The sequence below is a fragment of the Manis javanica genome, chromosome 1 (assembly GCF_040802235.1).
Source record: "Manis javanica isolate MJ-LG chromosome 1, MJ_LKY, whole genome shotgun sequence".
NCBI lineage: Eukaryota > Metazoa > Chordata > Mammalia > Pholidota > Manidae > Manis > Manis javanica.
In genome coordinates, this window is record NC_133156.1 from 208,813,910 (window position 1) to 208,830,745 (window position 16,836).

Consider the following 16,836-nt stretch of genomic DNA (forward strand, 5'->3'; position numbering starts at 1 on the left):
GAATTCTGAAGTAATGGAGTCTGATTATGTGATATTTTACTATATTGTTCTTACATTGTCCATTAAAAATAAAAACTTCAATTCTGTAACAGAGAGCTGCTTTTACTGAGAACAATGTCATCCTGCATGACCTCTACCATTTACCCACATAAGATATCTCAGCCTTCTAAAGCTCCAGTCTCAAAATGAAATTTAGGTATTGCTCTTTTGCAAGGATAATCTTTCCTCTTGGGCCCAAATCCATCTATTCTCATCTCTCTAAGATTTTCAGTCTTCCCATCAGCAATTCCCATTTTACTATGGTGTTTTAGGCAACCTTAAAAAAGACTGGTTGAGGGGGGTGGAGCCAAGATGGCGGCATGAGTAGGACAGTAGGAATCTCCTCCCAAAAGCATATATTTTTGAAAATACAACAAAAACAACTATCCCTAAAAGAGAGACCGTAAGATACAGGACAACAGCCAGACCACATCCACACCCACGAGAACCCAGTGCCTCGTGAAGGGGGTAAGATACAAGCCGCAGCCCGGTGGGACCCGAGCGCCCCTTACCCCAGCTCCCAGCAGGAGGAGAGGAGTCAGAGCGGGGAGGGAGAAGGAGCCCAGGACTGCTAAATAGCCAGCCCTACCCATCTGCACCCAGGCGTGGGGTGCTGGATACTAGGGAAACAGGACAGTAAGACCTGTGAGCGGGTCCCCGCAGTTGGCGCCCCTGGGACAATGAAAAGCAAGTGCTTTTTGAAAGTCTTAAAGGAACAGGGACCCCACAGCTGGATGGAAGCATCCCGGGACACTTAGCCCAGCAGCTGGAAATCCTGGGGAACTACGGGCACCCTAACCCCCAGGGCAGCAGCTCTGAGAACCCTCATGGCGATAAACAGCCCCCCTGTCTGTTCCCACTCCGGCATCCCGCCATAGCAGAGCAGCAGCCTGAGGCTGGCCATGCCCACAGGAAGGGAGCTTCCTCCATAGTGGCTGGGCAAGAAACAGACCCAGTCTACGTGCAATTGCCCAACACAAGCCGCTAGGGGTTGCCGATGTCAGAGTAAAGAAAGGCCAGGAGCAAGTGGAAATGGTCTTGGCTCTCCCAGCTGACACATGAGTCAATAGCATACCACTGCATCTATCAACATGAAAATGCAAAGAAATTTGATCCAGACCAGGCTAACCCAGACACCTTCGACATCCTCTCCTGAGAAGGAATCTGGGGAGGTAGATTTAACCAATCTTCCTGAAAAAGAATTCAAAACAAAAGTCATAACCATGCTGATGGACATGCAGAGAAATATGCAAGAACTAAGGAGGGAGAATACAGAAATAAAACAATCTCTGGAAGGACTTCAAAGCAGAATGGTTGAGATGCAAGAGACCATTAATGGACTAGAAAACAGAGAACAGGAATGCAGAGAAGCTGACGCAGAGAGAGATAAAAGGATCTCCAGGAATGAAAGAATATTAAAAGAGCTGTGTGACCAATCCAAATGGAACAATATTCGCATCATAGGAGGACCAGAAGAAGAAGAGAGAGAAAAAGGGATAGAAAGTGTCTTTGAAGAAATAATTGCTGAAAACTTCCCCAAACTAGGGGAGGAAATGGCCTCTCAGACCATAGAAACACACAGAACTCCCATGACAAGGGACCCAAGGAGGGCAACCCCAAGACACATAATAATTAAAATGGCAAAGATCAAAGACAAGGACAGAGTATTAAAGGCAGCTAGAGAGGAAAAAAAGGTCACCTACAAAGGAAAACCCATCAGGCTATCATCAGACTTCTCAACAGAAACCTTACAGGCCAGAAGAGAATGGCATGATATATTTAATGCAATGAAACAGAAGGGCCTTGAACCAAGAATACTGTATCCAGCACGATTATCATTTAAATATGAAGGAGGGATTAAACAATTCCCAGATAAGCAAAAGTTGAGGGAATTTGCCTCCCACAAACCACCTCTACAGGGTATCTTAGAGGGACTGCTCTAGATAGGAACACTCCTAAAAAGAGCACAGAACAAAACACCCAACATATGAAGAAGGGAGGAGGAGGAATAAGAAGGGAGAGAAATAAAGAATCATCAGACAGTGTTTACAATACCTCAATAAGTGAGTTAAATTAGACAGTAAGATAGAAAGAAGCTAACCTTGAACCTTTGGTAACCACAAATTTAAAGCCTACAATGGCAACAAGTACATATCTTTCAATAATCACCCTAAATGTAAATGGACTGAATGCACTAATCAAAAGACACAGAGTAATAGAATGGATTAAAAAACAAGACCCATCTATATGCTGTTTACAAGAGACTCACCTCAAACCCAAAGACATGCACAGATTAAAAGTCAAGGGATGGAAAAAGATATTTCATGCAAACAACAGTGAGAAAAAAGCAGGTGTTGCAATACTAGTATCAGACAAAATAGACTTCAAAAGAAAGAAAGTAACAAGAGATAAAGAAGGACATTACATAATGATAAAGAGCTCAGTCCAACAAGAGGATATAACCATCATAAATATGTATGCACCCAATACAGGAGCACCAACATATGTGAAACAAATAGTAACAGAATTAAAGGAGGAAACTGAATGCAATGCATTAATTTTGGGAGACTTCAACACACCACTCCAAAGGACAGATCCACCAGACAGAAAATAATTAAGGACACAGAGGCACTGAACAACACGCTAGAACAGATGGACCTAACAGACATCGACAGAACTCTACATCCAAAAGCAACAGGATACACATTCTTCTCAAGTGCACATGGAACATTCTCCAGAATAGACCATACACTAGGCCACAAAAAGAGCCTCAGTAAATTCCAAAAGACTGAAATCCTACAAACCAACTTTTCAGACCACAAAGGTATAAAACTATAAATAAATTGTACAAAGAAAGCAAAAAGGCTCACAAACACTTGGAGGCTTAATAACATGCTCCTAAGTAATCAATGAATCAACGACCAAATTAAAATGGAGATCCAGCAATATATGGAAACAAATGACAACAGCAACACAAAGCCCCACCTACTGTGGGACACAGTGAAAGCAGTCTTAAGAGGAAAGTATATAGCAATCCAGGCATATTTAAAGAAGGAAGAACAATCCCAAATGAATAGACTAATGTCACAATTATCGAAATTGCAAAAAGAAGAACAAATGAGGCCTAAGGTCAGCAGAAGGAGGGACATAAAAAAGATCAGAGAAGAAATAAATAAAATTGAGAAGAATAAAACAATAGAAAAAATCAATGAAACCAAGAGCTCGTTCTTTGAAAAAATAAACAAAATAGATAAGCCTCTAGCCAGACTTATTAAGAGAAAAAGAGAATCAACACACATCAACAGAATCAGAAAGGAGAAAGGAAAAATCATGATGGGCCCCACAGAAATACAAAGAATTATTAGAGAATACTATGAAAACCTATATGCTAACAAGCTGGGAAACCTAGGAGAAATGGACAACTTCCTAGAAAAATACAACCTTCCAAGACTGACCCAGAAAGAAACAGAAAATTTAAACAGACCAATTAGCAGCAATGAAATTGAAGCGGTAATCAAAAAACTACCCAAGAACAAAATCCCTGGGCCAGAAGGATTTACCTCGGAATTTTATCAGACATACAGAGAAGGCATAATACCAATTCTCCATAAAGTTTTCCAAAAAATAGAAGAGAAGGGAATACTCCCAAACTCATTCTATGAAGCCAACATCACCCTAATACCAAAACCAGGCAAAGACCCCACCAAAAAAGAAAACTACAGACCAATATCCCTGATGAACGTAGATGTAAAAATACTCAACAAAATATTAGCAAACAGAATTCAAAAATACATCAAAAGGATCATACAGCATGACCAAGTGGGATTCATCCCAGGGATGCAAGGATGGTATAACATTAGAAAATCCATCAATATCATCCACCACATCAACAAAAAGACAAAAACCACATGATCATCTCCATAGATGCTGAAAAAGCATTCGACAAAATTCAACATCCATTCATGATAAAAACTCTCAAGAAAATGGGCATAGAGGGCAAGTACCTCAACATAATAAAGGCTATATATGATAAACCCACAGCCAACATCATACTGAACAGCGAGAAGCTGAAAGCTTTTCCTCTGAGATCGGGAACAAGACAGGGATGCCCACTCTCCCCACTGTTATTCAACATAGTACTGAAGGTCCTAGCCATGGCAATTAGACAAAACAAAGAAACACAAGGAACCCAGATTGGTAAAGAAGAAGTTAAATTGTCACTATTTGCAGATGACATGATATTGTACACAAAAAACCCTAAAGACTCCACTCTAAAATTACTAGAACTGATACCAGAATCCAGCAAAGTTGCAGGACACAAAATTAACACACAGAAATCTGTGGCTTTCCTATACACTAACAATGAACTAATAGAAAGAGAAATCAGGAAAACAATTCCATTCACAATTGCATCAAAAAGAATAAAATACCTAGGAATAAACCTAACCAAGGAAGTGAAAGACCTATACCCTGAAAACTATAAGACACTCTTAAGAGAAATTATAGAGGTCACTAACAAATGGAAACTCATCCCATGCTCCTGGCTAGGAAGAATTAATATTGTTAAAATGGCCATCCTGCCCAAAACAATATACAGATTCGATGCAATCCCTATCAAATTACCAAAAGCATTCTTCAATGAACTGGAACAAATAGTTCAAAAATTCATATGGAAACACCAAAGACCCCGAATAGCAAAAGCAATCACTGAGAAGGAAGAATAAAGTGGGGGGGGGATCTCACTCCCCAACTTCAAGCTCTACTACAAAGCCACAATAATCAAGACAATTTGGTACTGGCACAAGAATAGAGCCACAGACCAATGGAACAGAATAGAGACTCCAAACATTAACCCAAACTAATATTCGATAAAGGAGCCATGGACATACAATGGGAAAATGACAGTCTCTTCAACAGATGATGCTGGCAAAACTGGACAGCTACATGTGAGAGAATGAAACTGGATCAGTGTCTAAGCCCATACACAAAAGTAAATTCGAAATGGATCAAAGACTTGAACGTAAGTCATGAAACCATAAAACTCTTAGAAAAAAACATAGGCAAAAATCTCTTAGACATGAACATGAGTGACCTCTTCTTGAACATATCTCCCCGGGCAAGGGAAACAAAAGCAAAAATGAACAAGTGGGACTATATCAAGCTGAAAAGCTTCTGTACAGCAAAGGACACCATGAATAGAACAAAAAGGTACCCTACAGTATGGGAGAATATATTCATAAATGACAGATCCGATAAAGGGTTGACATCCAAAATATATAAGAGCTCATGCACCTCAACAAACAAAAAGCAAATAATCCAATTAAAAAATGGGCAGAGCTGAATAGACAGTTCTCTAAAGAAGAAATTCAGATGGCCAACAGACACATAAAAAGATGCTCCACATCGCTTGTCATCAGAGAAATGCAAATTAAAACCACAATGAGATATCACCTCACACCAGTAAGGCTCGCCATCATAGAAAAGACAATCAACAAATGTTGGCGACGTGTGGAGAAAGGGGAACCCTCCTACACTGCTGGTAGGAATGTAAATTAGTTCAAGCATTGTGGAAAGCAGTATGGAGGTTCCTCAAAATGCTCAAAATAGACTTACCATTTGACCCAGGAATTCCACTTCTAGGAATTTACCCTAAGAATGCAGCACTCCAGGTTGAAAAAGACAGATACACCCCTATGTTTATCGCTGCACTATTTACAATAGCCAAGATATGGAAGCAACGTAAGTGTACATCAGTAGATGAATGGATAAAGAAGATGTGGTACATATACACAATGGAATATTACTGAGCTATAAGAAAAAAACAGATCCTACCATTTGCAACAACATGGATGGAGCTAGAGGGTAGTATGCTCCATGAAGTAAGCCAGGCAGAGAAAGACATGTACCAAATGATTTCACTCATATGTGGAGTATAAGAAAAAAGGAAAACCGAAGGAACAAAACAGTAGCAGAATCACAGAACCCAAGAATGGACTAACAGTTACCAAAGGGAAAGGGACTGGGAAGGATGGGTGGGAAGGGAGGGATAAGGGCGGGGAAAAAGAAAGGGGGCATTATGATTAGCATGTATAGTGTGGGGGGGCACGGGGACAGCTGTGCAACACAGAGAAGACAAGTAGTGATTTTAGAGCATCTTACTACGCTGACGGACAGTGACTGTGAAGGGGTATGTGGGGGGGACTTGGTGAATGGGGGAGCCTAGTAAACATAATGTCTTTCATGTAATTGTAGATTAATGATACCAAAATTAAAAAAAAAAGGCTGGTTGATTCTAGCAACTCTACTTCCCATTCCATTTTCAACATCGCTTCTTAAAATTTTGCATTTTGAATCTGGCCATTTTACACTTAGCTGTTCCAGAACCTTCATGTTCTATTGAAATTGCAAGCTAGGTGACCTTTTCCTGATTGTCATTTTTCTTGAATTCCTTACAGCACTGATATGCCTAGAAACTCTCTCTTCCCTTGTTCAGTGTCACTAGATAAAGAGTTCTATCTTTTAACTACTTTGTTTTAAAATCTCATTTCTGTAATCCTTGTAGGCTCTTTTCTTGTCAGCTAATGGTGAGATAAAGGAGTGTTGGCCTCACAGCTCTTCTTTCTTCCATAGTGAGCTCAACCAGTTTTAAGGATTCTTGAAGATAATTTAGAGAAGTCTGTATCTTTAATCATTACTTGAATTTTCAATGGTTAGTATATATTAAAGATAATAGGAATTACTAAACACTATGATTTGTTAAAATCAAATTTCCTTGGTTGGTTATCTTGTTTCTGTCACACTTCTTTCTACATGACAAATTTACTCATGCTATCTTGAATGCCTCACATTCATATTCATCTTTCTCCCTCTGCTTGTACTACTTCCCTATACTGGGATCAAGGTTCCGTATCTTTTGTAGTCTTGTACATTCATTGTGTCTTAGTTTAAATACCATTCCTTTTGTGAAGACTTTAAAAAACACTGAAGATCAGGATGATTTATCTCTGAATCTTTACACAGTTTAAGTTAACATATATCTATTCATCACTTTCTAATTAATTTGTAGTAACCTCCTGGAAAGACAGGTTCACTAGAGTCAAATGTGGATTATATGTGCTTAATAAATATTTGGGTAAATAATTTAATTTTAAAAAAGGTCATTATGAAGAATCATAAAAACACAAGGTACCTTGGTGACTTTCATAATGTTTCACTGCAGCTCTCTCTCTTTTGGTCTGGTTAAGAGATGCAACTGCAACTGCAGTATATTAGAATTAAAAGGAATGACTTTAATGTGAGAGTACTGTACCTTTAGTCCCCTTCCCAGGAGTGGGTTCAACAGCAGTTTTGCTCCATATAAGTATGACTCCACCTGAGTCTCCAGTAAGAACATCTCCATTCCCCAAGAATGCTAAACACTGCACAAATTTTGGTTTTTCATATTTCTACAATGAAAGAATGAGATTTTTAGTTTTCCCTTTGGCATGACGATTTTATGCTTACCAGCAATTTAAAAATTAAGTTTTATAATGAAGTTGTAACATTCTGATACTTACTCCAAAAATCCCCTGTTTTCTAGTTAGTGAATTGCCACTCCAGGTCCAGAAAAAAATATGAGATTTACCACATGTTATTATTGTATTTGCATCTGTTGGATGGAACTCCACAGCCAAAACAACTTCATTTGTTGTCTGTGGAAAGAGAAATAGAATTTTAGATGAATGTACACCCTTATTTCCATTAAGTACCAATTATAGCTACCAACAAAGACAAGGACAAATTTTGAGGAAATGCCTTTCTTTCGATATCTATTTTCCTGAAGATTTTTGGAGTAATGATTTAAATTTAATGTCCTCATACAATTATATCATCTTTTATGGTACTTATATTAATACCTACACTATTATAGTCATGTATTATTTATATAAATTAGTTTTAGATTATTTTCATTTCTTGCACATTCAGAGAAAAGCCAACAAATACAAGAGCAATGTACATTCTTAAAACACATGCCATTTTGATTTAAAAAAAAAAAGAAAAGCAGTCTCATCTTTCTTTGTATTATTGACCATTCATGCATTCAAGAAAACATTACTGAGGTTTAGAAATGCATCCTTAGGCTGAAAGCTTAAAAAATAAATATAAAATGGTCACTATTGATTCCTACAAAAATGAAAAAACAAAGAACAAGGAAGCTTTTATGTTCTTTCCTCAAAAATACCTAGAAAAGACAGGTGTTGTTTAAAAGAACTAGAGTAAAAAAGGAAGAAAACAGACATGAGTGTCACAAAGGAATTACAAGTAGTTTTTTCACTGAAATTATTGAATTAAGGATATTTAAAAAATTATTTCTGTATGTTCAATAAATCATAATTGAATTCTTACTAAATTGATGTTTTACAGTAAAAGAATATACTTAGCTTAATAGGTAAAATCTATATGCTTATAGAGCTATTTGTTGTTAGCTGCTGTTTATCTGCAGGGTGACCATTAATGTCCATTTTTTAACTTAGTGAAAAACTTCCTGTGTAGGAAAGCATTTCTTCATTACAGCCCAACATGGTAAACATGGTAATCTTATGAAAAAGTGAGTTAAAATACATTTTATAGTCTTACACTAGTAAAACAATATTTAAAAGAATTGATCTGAACTTTACAATTTTCCCATGGCTCCAATATTACTGCAAATTTTAGGTTTCAACTTTGGGCTTAAGGGCCTTGTATAAGCACATAAATACTAATCTGAATACCTTTCTCCCTTAACTAGATTCAGACTGTAAGATGAAGGAAATGGCAGTATCTTTTCTTGTTATATAATTCTCCATGACTACTACTGAACTATATATACCTTGAAGGTCAAAGTAAACTGTAAAGATAAAAGCAAAAATTAGTCACTTCTCTTTCAGGGTGACGCCTTGCAAAAATTAATTCAACAGCCTTAGTTTTCACTTGGACAAAATCAAAACTACTTTACAGTTGAATCTTATGCCAAAATGATTAATCAAAGATTATAAAATTAACCCATGGTGCTAGTAATAAGATATTCAAGACATAAAGTGAACTAATCTATGAAATTAAATCACTTTGGGTCTCACTATAGCCTTATAGGATATTTTAACTTTTTACTAATGTGTACTAACACAGAAAAGTACACAAATCCTAAATATATAGCTCAATAAACTTTCACAAACTGAACACACCTCTGTACAGTCATCTAGAGCAAGAAACAGAACATTACTAAAATCCCAGAAACATCTCAGATCCCTTTTCTAGTCACTATCTTCTAGTCGCTCAAATAACCATGATCCTAATTTGTAGCAGTGTAGATTGCTTTGTCTGTTTTGTTTAAATGAAATCATACAGCATGTACTCCTTCATGTGTGGCATTCACTTCACGTTGGTGCATGTGCTGTCATTCGCTCATTCTAATTGCTGTATAGTATTCCTATGTACGGAAAGACCACAGTCTTTTTAGCCATTGTCCATACTGATGGGCATTTGGGTAATTTCTTTTTCTTTCCTTCTTTTTTTTTTTTTTTTTTTTTTTTTTTTGCTATTATTACTTTTGATTACTAGTTGCTTGGTCAACACATGTATATACTTCTGTTGGGCTTATACCTAGGAACAAAACAGGGTGCATCAATTGAATATATATATATGTTCAACTTCAGTAAGTAATGCTGGTTTTTCAAAATGGTTATACCAATTTACATTTCAAAGGAGCAACATATGAGTTCCAGTTACTTTACACCCTCATTAACCCTTTTGTCTACCTTACTCTTTCATATTTCCAAATATACTCAGCTTGTCCACTTTTATAACAATCATGCTGGGTTCTGACTATTTTGAACATATAGATCAATATGCAGGGCTGTAACATCTTTAAAATACTATCTTCTATCCATGATTACTGTATATTCCTCCATTTATTTAGGTCATCTTTAATTTCTGTCAATAAGGTTTTAAAGTTGCCTTACTGAAGTTTAAACTTACATGAATTAACAAGTTATGTATCAACTCCCAAATTCTTGTGACTTAAGCAAGGGTAGAGCTCATTTTTAGTAGAATAGAATAAGGTCAACACACAATGAGAAGCTAAGAGTAGAGACAGAGAATAAAGTGATCCAGTTCCTGAATCAAGTCATTTCTAATGCAAGATCTCCCTCTGACCTTTACTAGAGATTTCTTTTCCTCCCCAAATATTAATCAATAAATTCTCTTTAAGTAAGCGTTAGCTGTTTTGCAGTTACTTGCACTGGAAAGAGTTCTATTACAGACATTTGAGACACACAGTTGAGAGAACTTGCTGACTGACTGGGTCAGTTAGAAACGAGGAAAAAGAAGTCATGAATGATGCCTAAGTTTCCATGCTGGGCAGCTAAGTGGAATGTGGTTAATCACTAAGAGGAGAAACTGGTTGGTGGGTAAGGAAGACAACTAATATCAGTACAAATTTGGACACGTTGGTTTTGACTACATTCCAATAAAGATGTTTAGCAGGCAAGAAATATAGGTTTAAATCTGTGAGAGAGATATGGACTGGAGTTAACTGATGTATCACTAGAGGACCTGGGATGTAACTCTGAGGAATACCAACATTTAAAGTCCTGGAAAGGAGATCAAGTAGTAGCCAGCAGTAGCAAAACCACAGGACTTCATGGTAGCCTTTACTACAAAGGATAAAAATCACATATTTCACTTAGTGTAACTCCCCTGTGTTTCAATGTTAAATTACTCTGAATGATAGCTGAAAGACAATCTGTATCTTCGTTATGTTTTTCAAAGTTTGAGGTTTCCTGACATGTTATATTCCTTTTCAAATATAATCAAATCTCCTCTACTTCTTTTAAACAATTAACTTACACTATTTAAATGAACCTCTTTTTGACCAACAAGCTAAAAGCTTGAAGTTTACACAGAACAAAACTGCTGATAGAGAGCATGGACAAGGAATATGTTATTTAAGAGTACAGCAAGTATAGCATAGGCTTTTTTTAGTCATCCCATCACTTTAAATCCCTTTGAAAACCTGTCAGAGGGAGGCCATTTCTGACCCATACAAATACAGTTGTACTACTAACCTCATATTCTCTCACAAGTTAAAGCCTAATACACACAAATGGATCAAAAACTATTCTACAGCAATTATAAATGCTGTAGAATTTTATGTAATAATCCCACAAACAGAACTAAGACCAAAAACCTTATCATTACATATGCAAATCTGCAAAGATTGAATAAAGTAACAAATTTTGTTATAAAGAAGAAGCCAAGTATAGTCTTAATTTTCATCTACTTTGGCATTTCAGTAGCATAATGTGCCTAAAGTATCACTGAAATAGCTGAAGTTGCTTAATTAGTTTACCTTAAGAATACTATAAGAATGATGACAAATCAATAAATCTAATGAATATGGCCAGTTGGTGTGCTCTTGCAACTTAGTATATGAAATATACTTCCAAGGATCTACAAAACAAATAATGAAATCCTAAATATAATACTTAACTTAAATTTTTTGATTTACCTTTATTTCTGCTCCTTTTGATTTTTTCTGCCAATCCCATACAGTAAGCATATGCTCATTGGAGTCATCAATAACACATAAATGAACACCTGAATCCTGAAGAAAAGTCAATAAAAAGGCATTTGAAAATTTTAAGGTTAGGCAGATTTTCTAAGAAGAAATACCATATTAGTAAAACTTTCAACATTAAGATAATCCAAAGTTCTTTAAATTTTCTTAAAAAATATAATGATTCTTTCAAAAAAATATTTTCTATTTTTAATTTTTTCCCCTAGGTTTATTTCCACTTGCCATCTAGCCACTTTCATTATCTAGGGATAGAAATCCCTTCCGCACCTTAATGCTTCTTCTTTGCTGACCATATTGAAAGTATTTTCTATTGAGTCAGGTGTGAAACATACATGATTTCATAAGTTTGCTCCTGACTACATTTTAATAGTTTGAGGGAATAAACTAAATAGCTATTTTAAAGTTTGCCAATTTGCTTTCCACGATGTATCCAATTTACATGAACATGAAAAAACAAGATAAACAAAAACATAAAAATCTTTTCTATTTCTCTGAAACCATTTTTATTCACATAATTTAAGTCAGTTTGAACTGTGGATGACTTCAACTTTTTTTTTTCTAGTAGCATTTGTAGTATAAACCTTATGATGTATATAGAACAAAGAAATACTGTGGTGAAAAGTGAGAGATACTGGAGTAACTCTTTATTCTTCTTTCAGCCCAGGAAAAGTTGGGAGCATGAGGTAATCCAAGATAGTCTTAATATTTTAACAATGGTATCACCAAGATGACAACAGTTCCTGCTACAGAGATTTCAGGGGGGGGAAGGTAGTAGAAGTGTTTCTTTCTGTCTTATCTCCTTTTTGAAATGTCTTTCTCCCAATTCCTGACTCAACAGGAACCCCCTTGACATCAGTGCCTTCAAGCCAGCAAAATTCCTATATCCACCCAAATTTATTTTTCTGTTCTAAAAATGTGCCTTCTTTCTCCATGTCCCACAAAACTCCCATAATCTAGAATATAGTAGCTAATTGCTAGGAATTAAAGAGATAATGTGAATACATAAACATATTCTAAAGTATGAATGAAGCCCAATAAAATCTAGAGGAACATTTATATCTGAAAATTTATATTATGAATCCTAAAATGTAGAAAGTCTCCTGTATACAGTATAAATAATTACATGTAACTCAAGAACAAATAAAATGTTTAAATGAGTAACGTTTCATTTTCCCCTCAGAATAAAGCTTCAAGGCTTAGAAAGATTGCCAGACACTGTATTTTAAACTCAAGTTGTCGTCAATTCAGAACCAAGATAATTCATTATTTTAGTGAATACAAGGGTCTGATTGTTTCTACTGCTCCAAGACGGCATCAAGAAAAGTCAATATTTGTGCAGAACCAGCCAAGTTTCATGTCTGAATTTCCTAACTAAAATAGATCTCTATGATTCAAGCTGAAGTGAAAGCAAATCCTATTGCTTATTTCAACTGTACTATGCTATGGATGTATTCCTCTATTTCCTGCTACTACACTGAAATTGCATTTTAGAACAAAATAAAATATAATTAAGTGTAATATCCTGGGTCCTATCTAAACCAAAGTACTTTATTAGTCAGGTTAAAATGCTGTCTATTGCTAAGCAATAGTAATATCTCACTTTTCAATTAAAACTTACCACATATTATGAACACACACATACAAAACTGAGCTTATTTTCTCTTTTTGGTGCAGCTTGCCTATTTACTTCTTTAAGAATTCTTACTTACTGCTTTTGAAAAATCCAGGCATCCTACTCCACGTTCAAAAGTTCCAAGTCCAATAATTTGCTGTGTGGATAGATTAACTGAATCCCACACTCTGACATGGGGTTGCAGAGGCTGCAAAAACAAGGGGAAAAAACAAGATAGCAGGACTAACTGGTACTCAGCTGAATGCAAATAAGTAACACTACCACACAGAACTGTCTGCCATCTTTAAAAAGTAATAGGGATGGATGAATATCTAATAAAAAGTAGCTACTGCTTTTAGACATGCCTTCAAATAATCTTAGCAGGTATTTTCTTCTTATACCATGAAAATAAGGAAATACAATTTTAATAGTAGCAGCAAATGATTTGAGTATTTACTATGTGCTAAATATTAAGTACATCGCATGTATTAATTCATTTAATCCTCATAAACCTATGAGTTATGTATTATAATTATTTAACAGATGAGAAAACTGAGATATAAAGATTTGAATAACTTACCCAAAATCATACAGCTATTAAAAGATGGAGTTATGATTCTAACCCAGGCAAATTTGCTCTGGATACATGCCTTTTAACATTACTAAATAAAACTTCATTATATTGCAATAAATTGCTCAGCAAACAGTCCTTAAATAGAATTTGGAAATGGAAGGGTCTTAGACCTCCCCATTCCCCAACTCCATTTCTAAAAAGGAACTGAAGCAGAGAATATATAGTCATACATATGTTAATCAGTCATTATTAATATTCACAGTTCATCCTTACAAATAAAGGATTTGCTAAGCAAACCAATTTAATGAAACTGAATAGTAACTGAAATCTCTTCAATGTTAACAGTTATAATCATATATAAAATCAAGAGGTCCATCTATTTGGGTAAATTATAGTACCTTCTGGCAAACACTCATAAGTTCCTCTATGTTTAAAAAAAAAAAAGTAACAAGCTTATTAGTCCTCCCATTTTTACAAGTACACAGTTTCCTCAGGGAGAATATTTATTTTTTAGAAGAAAAAAATTTTTTCTCCTACATACACTAGAAATTCCTTAGTAAATTTTAAAATAAATGAGTTGTAGTTAAAATTACAATAAATTCCATTCTAACAGAAGTATCACTTAGACATACATAAAACTGTGCCACTCACCCTTCCATCTTTATCCACTCCAGCTATCTGTCCAGTTGCAATCCTAATTTTGTCAGGATGTATAGCAAGGCTAAAAAGCAGTGTTAACAATTTTAAATATAGGAAATGTGAAACAGCAGAAATACGCCTTAGTATCAACATTTTTCAGTTTTTAAAACTGGTTTTATTTATTCTTCTTTAAAAAATAGAAGTACAGTTGATACACAGTATTATATTGGTTTTAGGTATACAACATAGCCATTTGAAAATTAGCTACATTATAAAATGTGTCATTACCATTTGTCAGCATATGAAGTTATCACAATATTATTGACTAAATTCCCTATGCTGTACTTTTCATCCCGTAACTTATTTTTACAATTAGAAATCTGTACTTTATCCACTTTATCCCCTTCACCTGTTTTGCCTGCCCCCCAACCACCTTCCCTTGTGCCAACTGCCAATTTGTCCTCAACACACAGTCTGTGTGTTTTGTTTCATTGATTATAATTTTTTTAGGTTCTACATATAAATAAAATCATATGGTATTTGTCCTTCTCTGACTTATTTCACTTAACATATTGCCCTCTAGGTTCATCCATGTTGTCGCAAAAATGTAAAAGACTTCATTCTTGTTCATGCTTGAGTAATATTCCATTGTGTGTATATATATATATATATATATATATATATATACACACCACATCTTTATCTATTCATCTGATGGACATTTAGAGGTTGCTCCATATCTTGTTTATTGTAAATAATGCTGTGATAAACATAGGGGTGCATATAGCTTTTCTGAATTAGTGATTTGTTTTCTTCAGGTAAATACCCAGAAGTAGAATTACTGGGTGGTATGGTATTTCTATTTTTAATTTTCATTTTTTCTCATCTTTTCATACTAGTCATTTTGACTGGTGTGAGCTGATAGCTCATTTAAATAGTTTTTAATCATTAAAAAAGTCTCACTGTGACCTATTTATTTTAGCAAATCAAACAACTATCTAAAGGATTTCTAAGTTTTCAGCTGTGGTTTTTCTTTGTTAAACTTCACAAAGATTATACTAAATTTGAAGAAATATTTATTTATAATTGTGACATGACTTTACTGTTTTCATTTGTTTAAATTCCCTTCCAGACCAGCTCACAGGCATACATATTCATGTCTTTAATTATTACTGTGAGGATGTAATACTGTACTCTGTAAATTAAATCTATTAAAACATAAGCATTTCCATTATGCAACATAATCCTTATGAATATTACTAACTTAACAGTTCTTCTATCATTTCAACTTTTCTCAAGGGAGCACAGTGCTGAACATCTTCACATCTAGGGTCTCTGACGTTTTATTTCTTAATGCTAAACTCTTATAAGTCAAACTTGTGGCAAGGCACTTTTATGTACAAATTTAAAACTGTACAGCATATATGCCCACATTTCTCATGATAAACATGAGTTAACTAGCAAAATTTTTAAAAAGATTTTTCACATCCATTTTTAGAATCTTCATACATCTTGCAACCAAGGAATAAGTTCAACTGAGAATATAAATTTTTTATTCTTCGTATGTATTGCTCATTATTTTCAAGAATAGTATTAATTTAAGTTGTCATAAAAACTAAAAATGTTCTTAAAGTTTCACTACAACTTTCCCATATTAAGAATTGCCCTGCTAACTGACTGGTATAAATGGTATCTTGTTTTAATTTCTTTGATTTCTAAGGAGGCCAGAGTTTACTAATATGTTCCTTTAACTACTCTATATACTCTTACTTAAATAGTTTATGTCCTTTATTAAGGTCAACTACATTAAAAAAATGTAACATTTCTCCATATTTAATTCAGATCTTTTAAAACTCTTTAAAAAATAAAATTTCTGGATTAGGTAATATATTCTGCATGGTTCAAATATCAAAAGCTATAAAAGACATATTGAGAAAAGGCTCTTTCCTACCCTGACCTATCTGCTAAGATCTCATCTACCTTCACTATCCCCACTCCCTGCAACCCCTACTAGTCACTGCAATCAGTTTCTTTTTATTAGTAATTCTAGAAAATTTTTTACATATGAGAGCCAAAATATTCTTTTTCCAACAAATGGTAGAATACTGTGCAAATTTTCCTATTCTTTAAACTTCATGCTTAGGAGAGTACCGTAGGGATCTTTCCATATTAATATACAAAGACCTTACACACTCACTCTTTATGGCTGCATGATAAAATCCACTGGTAACCACAACTTTACTAGTCCTTAGCTAAAAGATATTTAGGCTGTTTTCAATCTTTAGTATCACAATGTTATAATAACTTCTTCCATATAAATTCCATTCAATAAACAAATAAAATTTATTATTCAATAATAATTCCATTCAATAAACAAAT

The 16,836-nt window shown here is 34.9% G+C and overlaps 1 protein-coding gene across 4 annotated transcripts in view; it reads right to left on the reverse strand.

Annotated features, from left to right (window-relative positions):
- EML4 (EMAP like 4) overlaps positions 1 to 16,836 on the reverse strand; it is a 192,028-nt gene that overhangs the window by 53,037 nt on the left and 122,155 nt on the right. For all 4 annotated transcript variants that reach the window (XM_036990811.2, XM_036990812.2, XM_017661038.3 and 1 more), the window contains 5 exons: positions 14,470 to 14,539; positions 13,342 to 13,452; positions 11,564 to 11,659; positions 7,596 to 7,730; positions 7,349 to 7,484 (listed from right to left, as the gene is read on the reverse strand). In XM_036990811.2, coding sequence (XP_036846706.1) covers positions 7,349 to 7,484; positions 7,596 to 7,730; positions 11,564 to 11,659; positions 13,342 to 13,452; positions 14,470 to 14,539 — 548 coding nt within the window. The remainder of the gene's footprint in view (positions 1 to 7,348; positions 7,485 to 7,595; positions 7,731 to 11,563; positions 11,660 to 13,341; positions 13,453 to 14,469; positions 14,540 to 16,836) is intronic.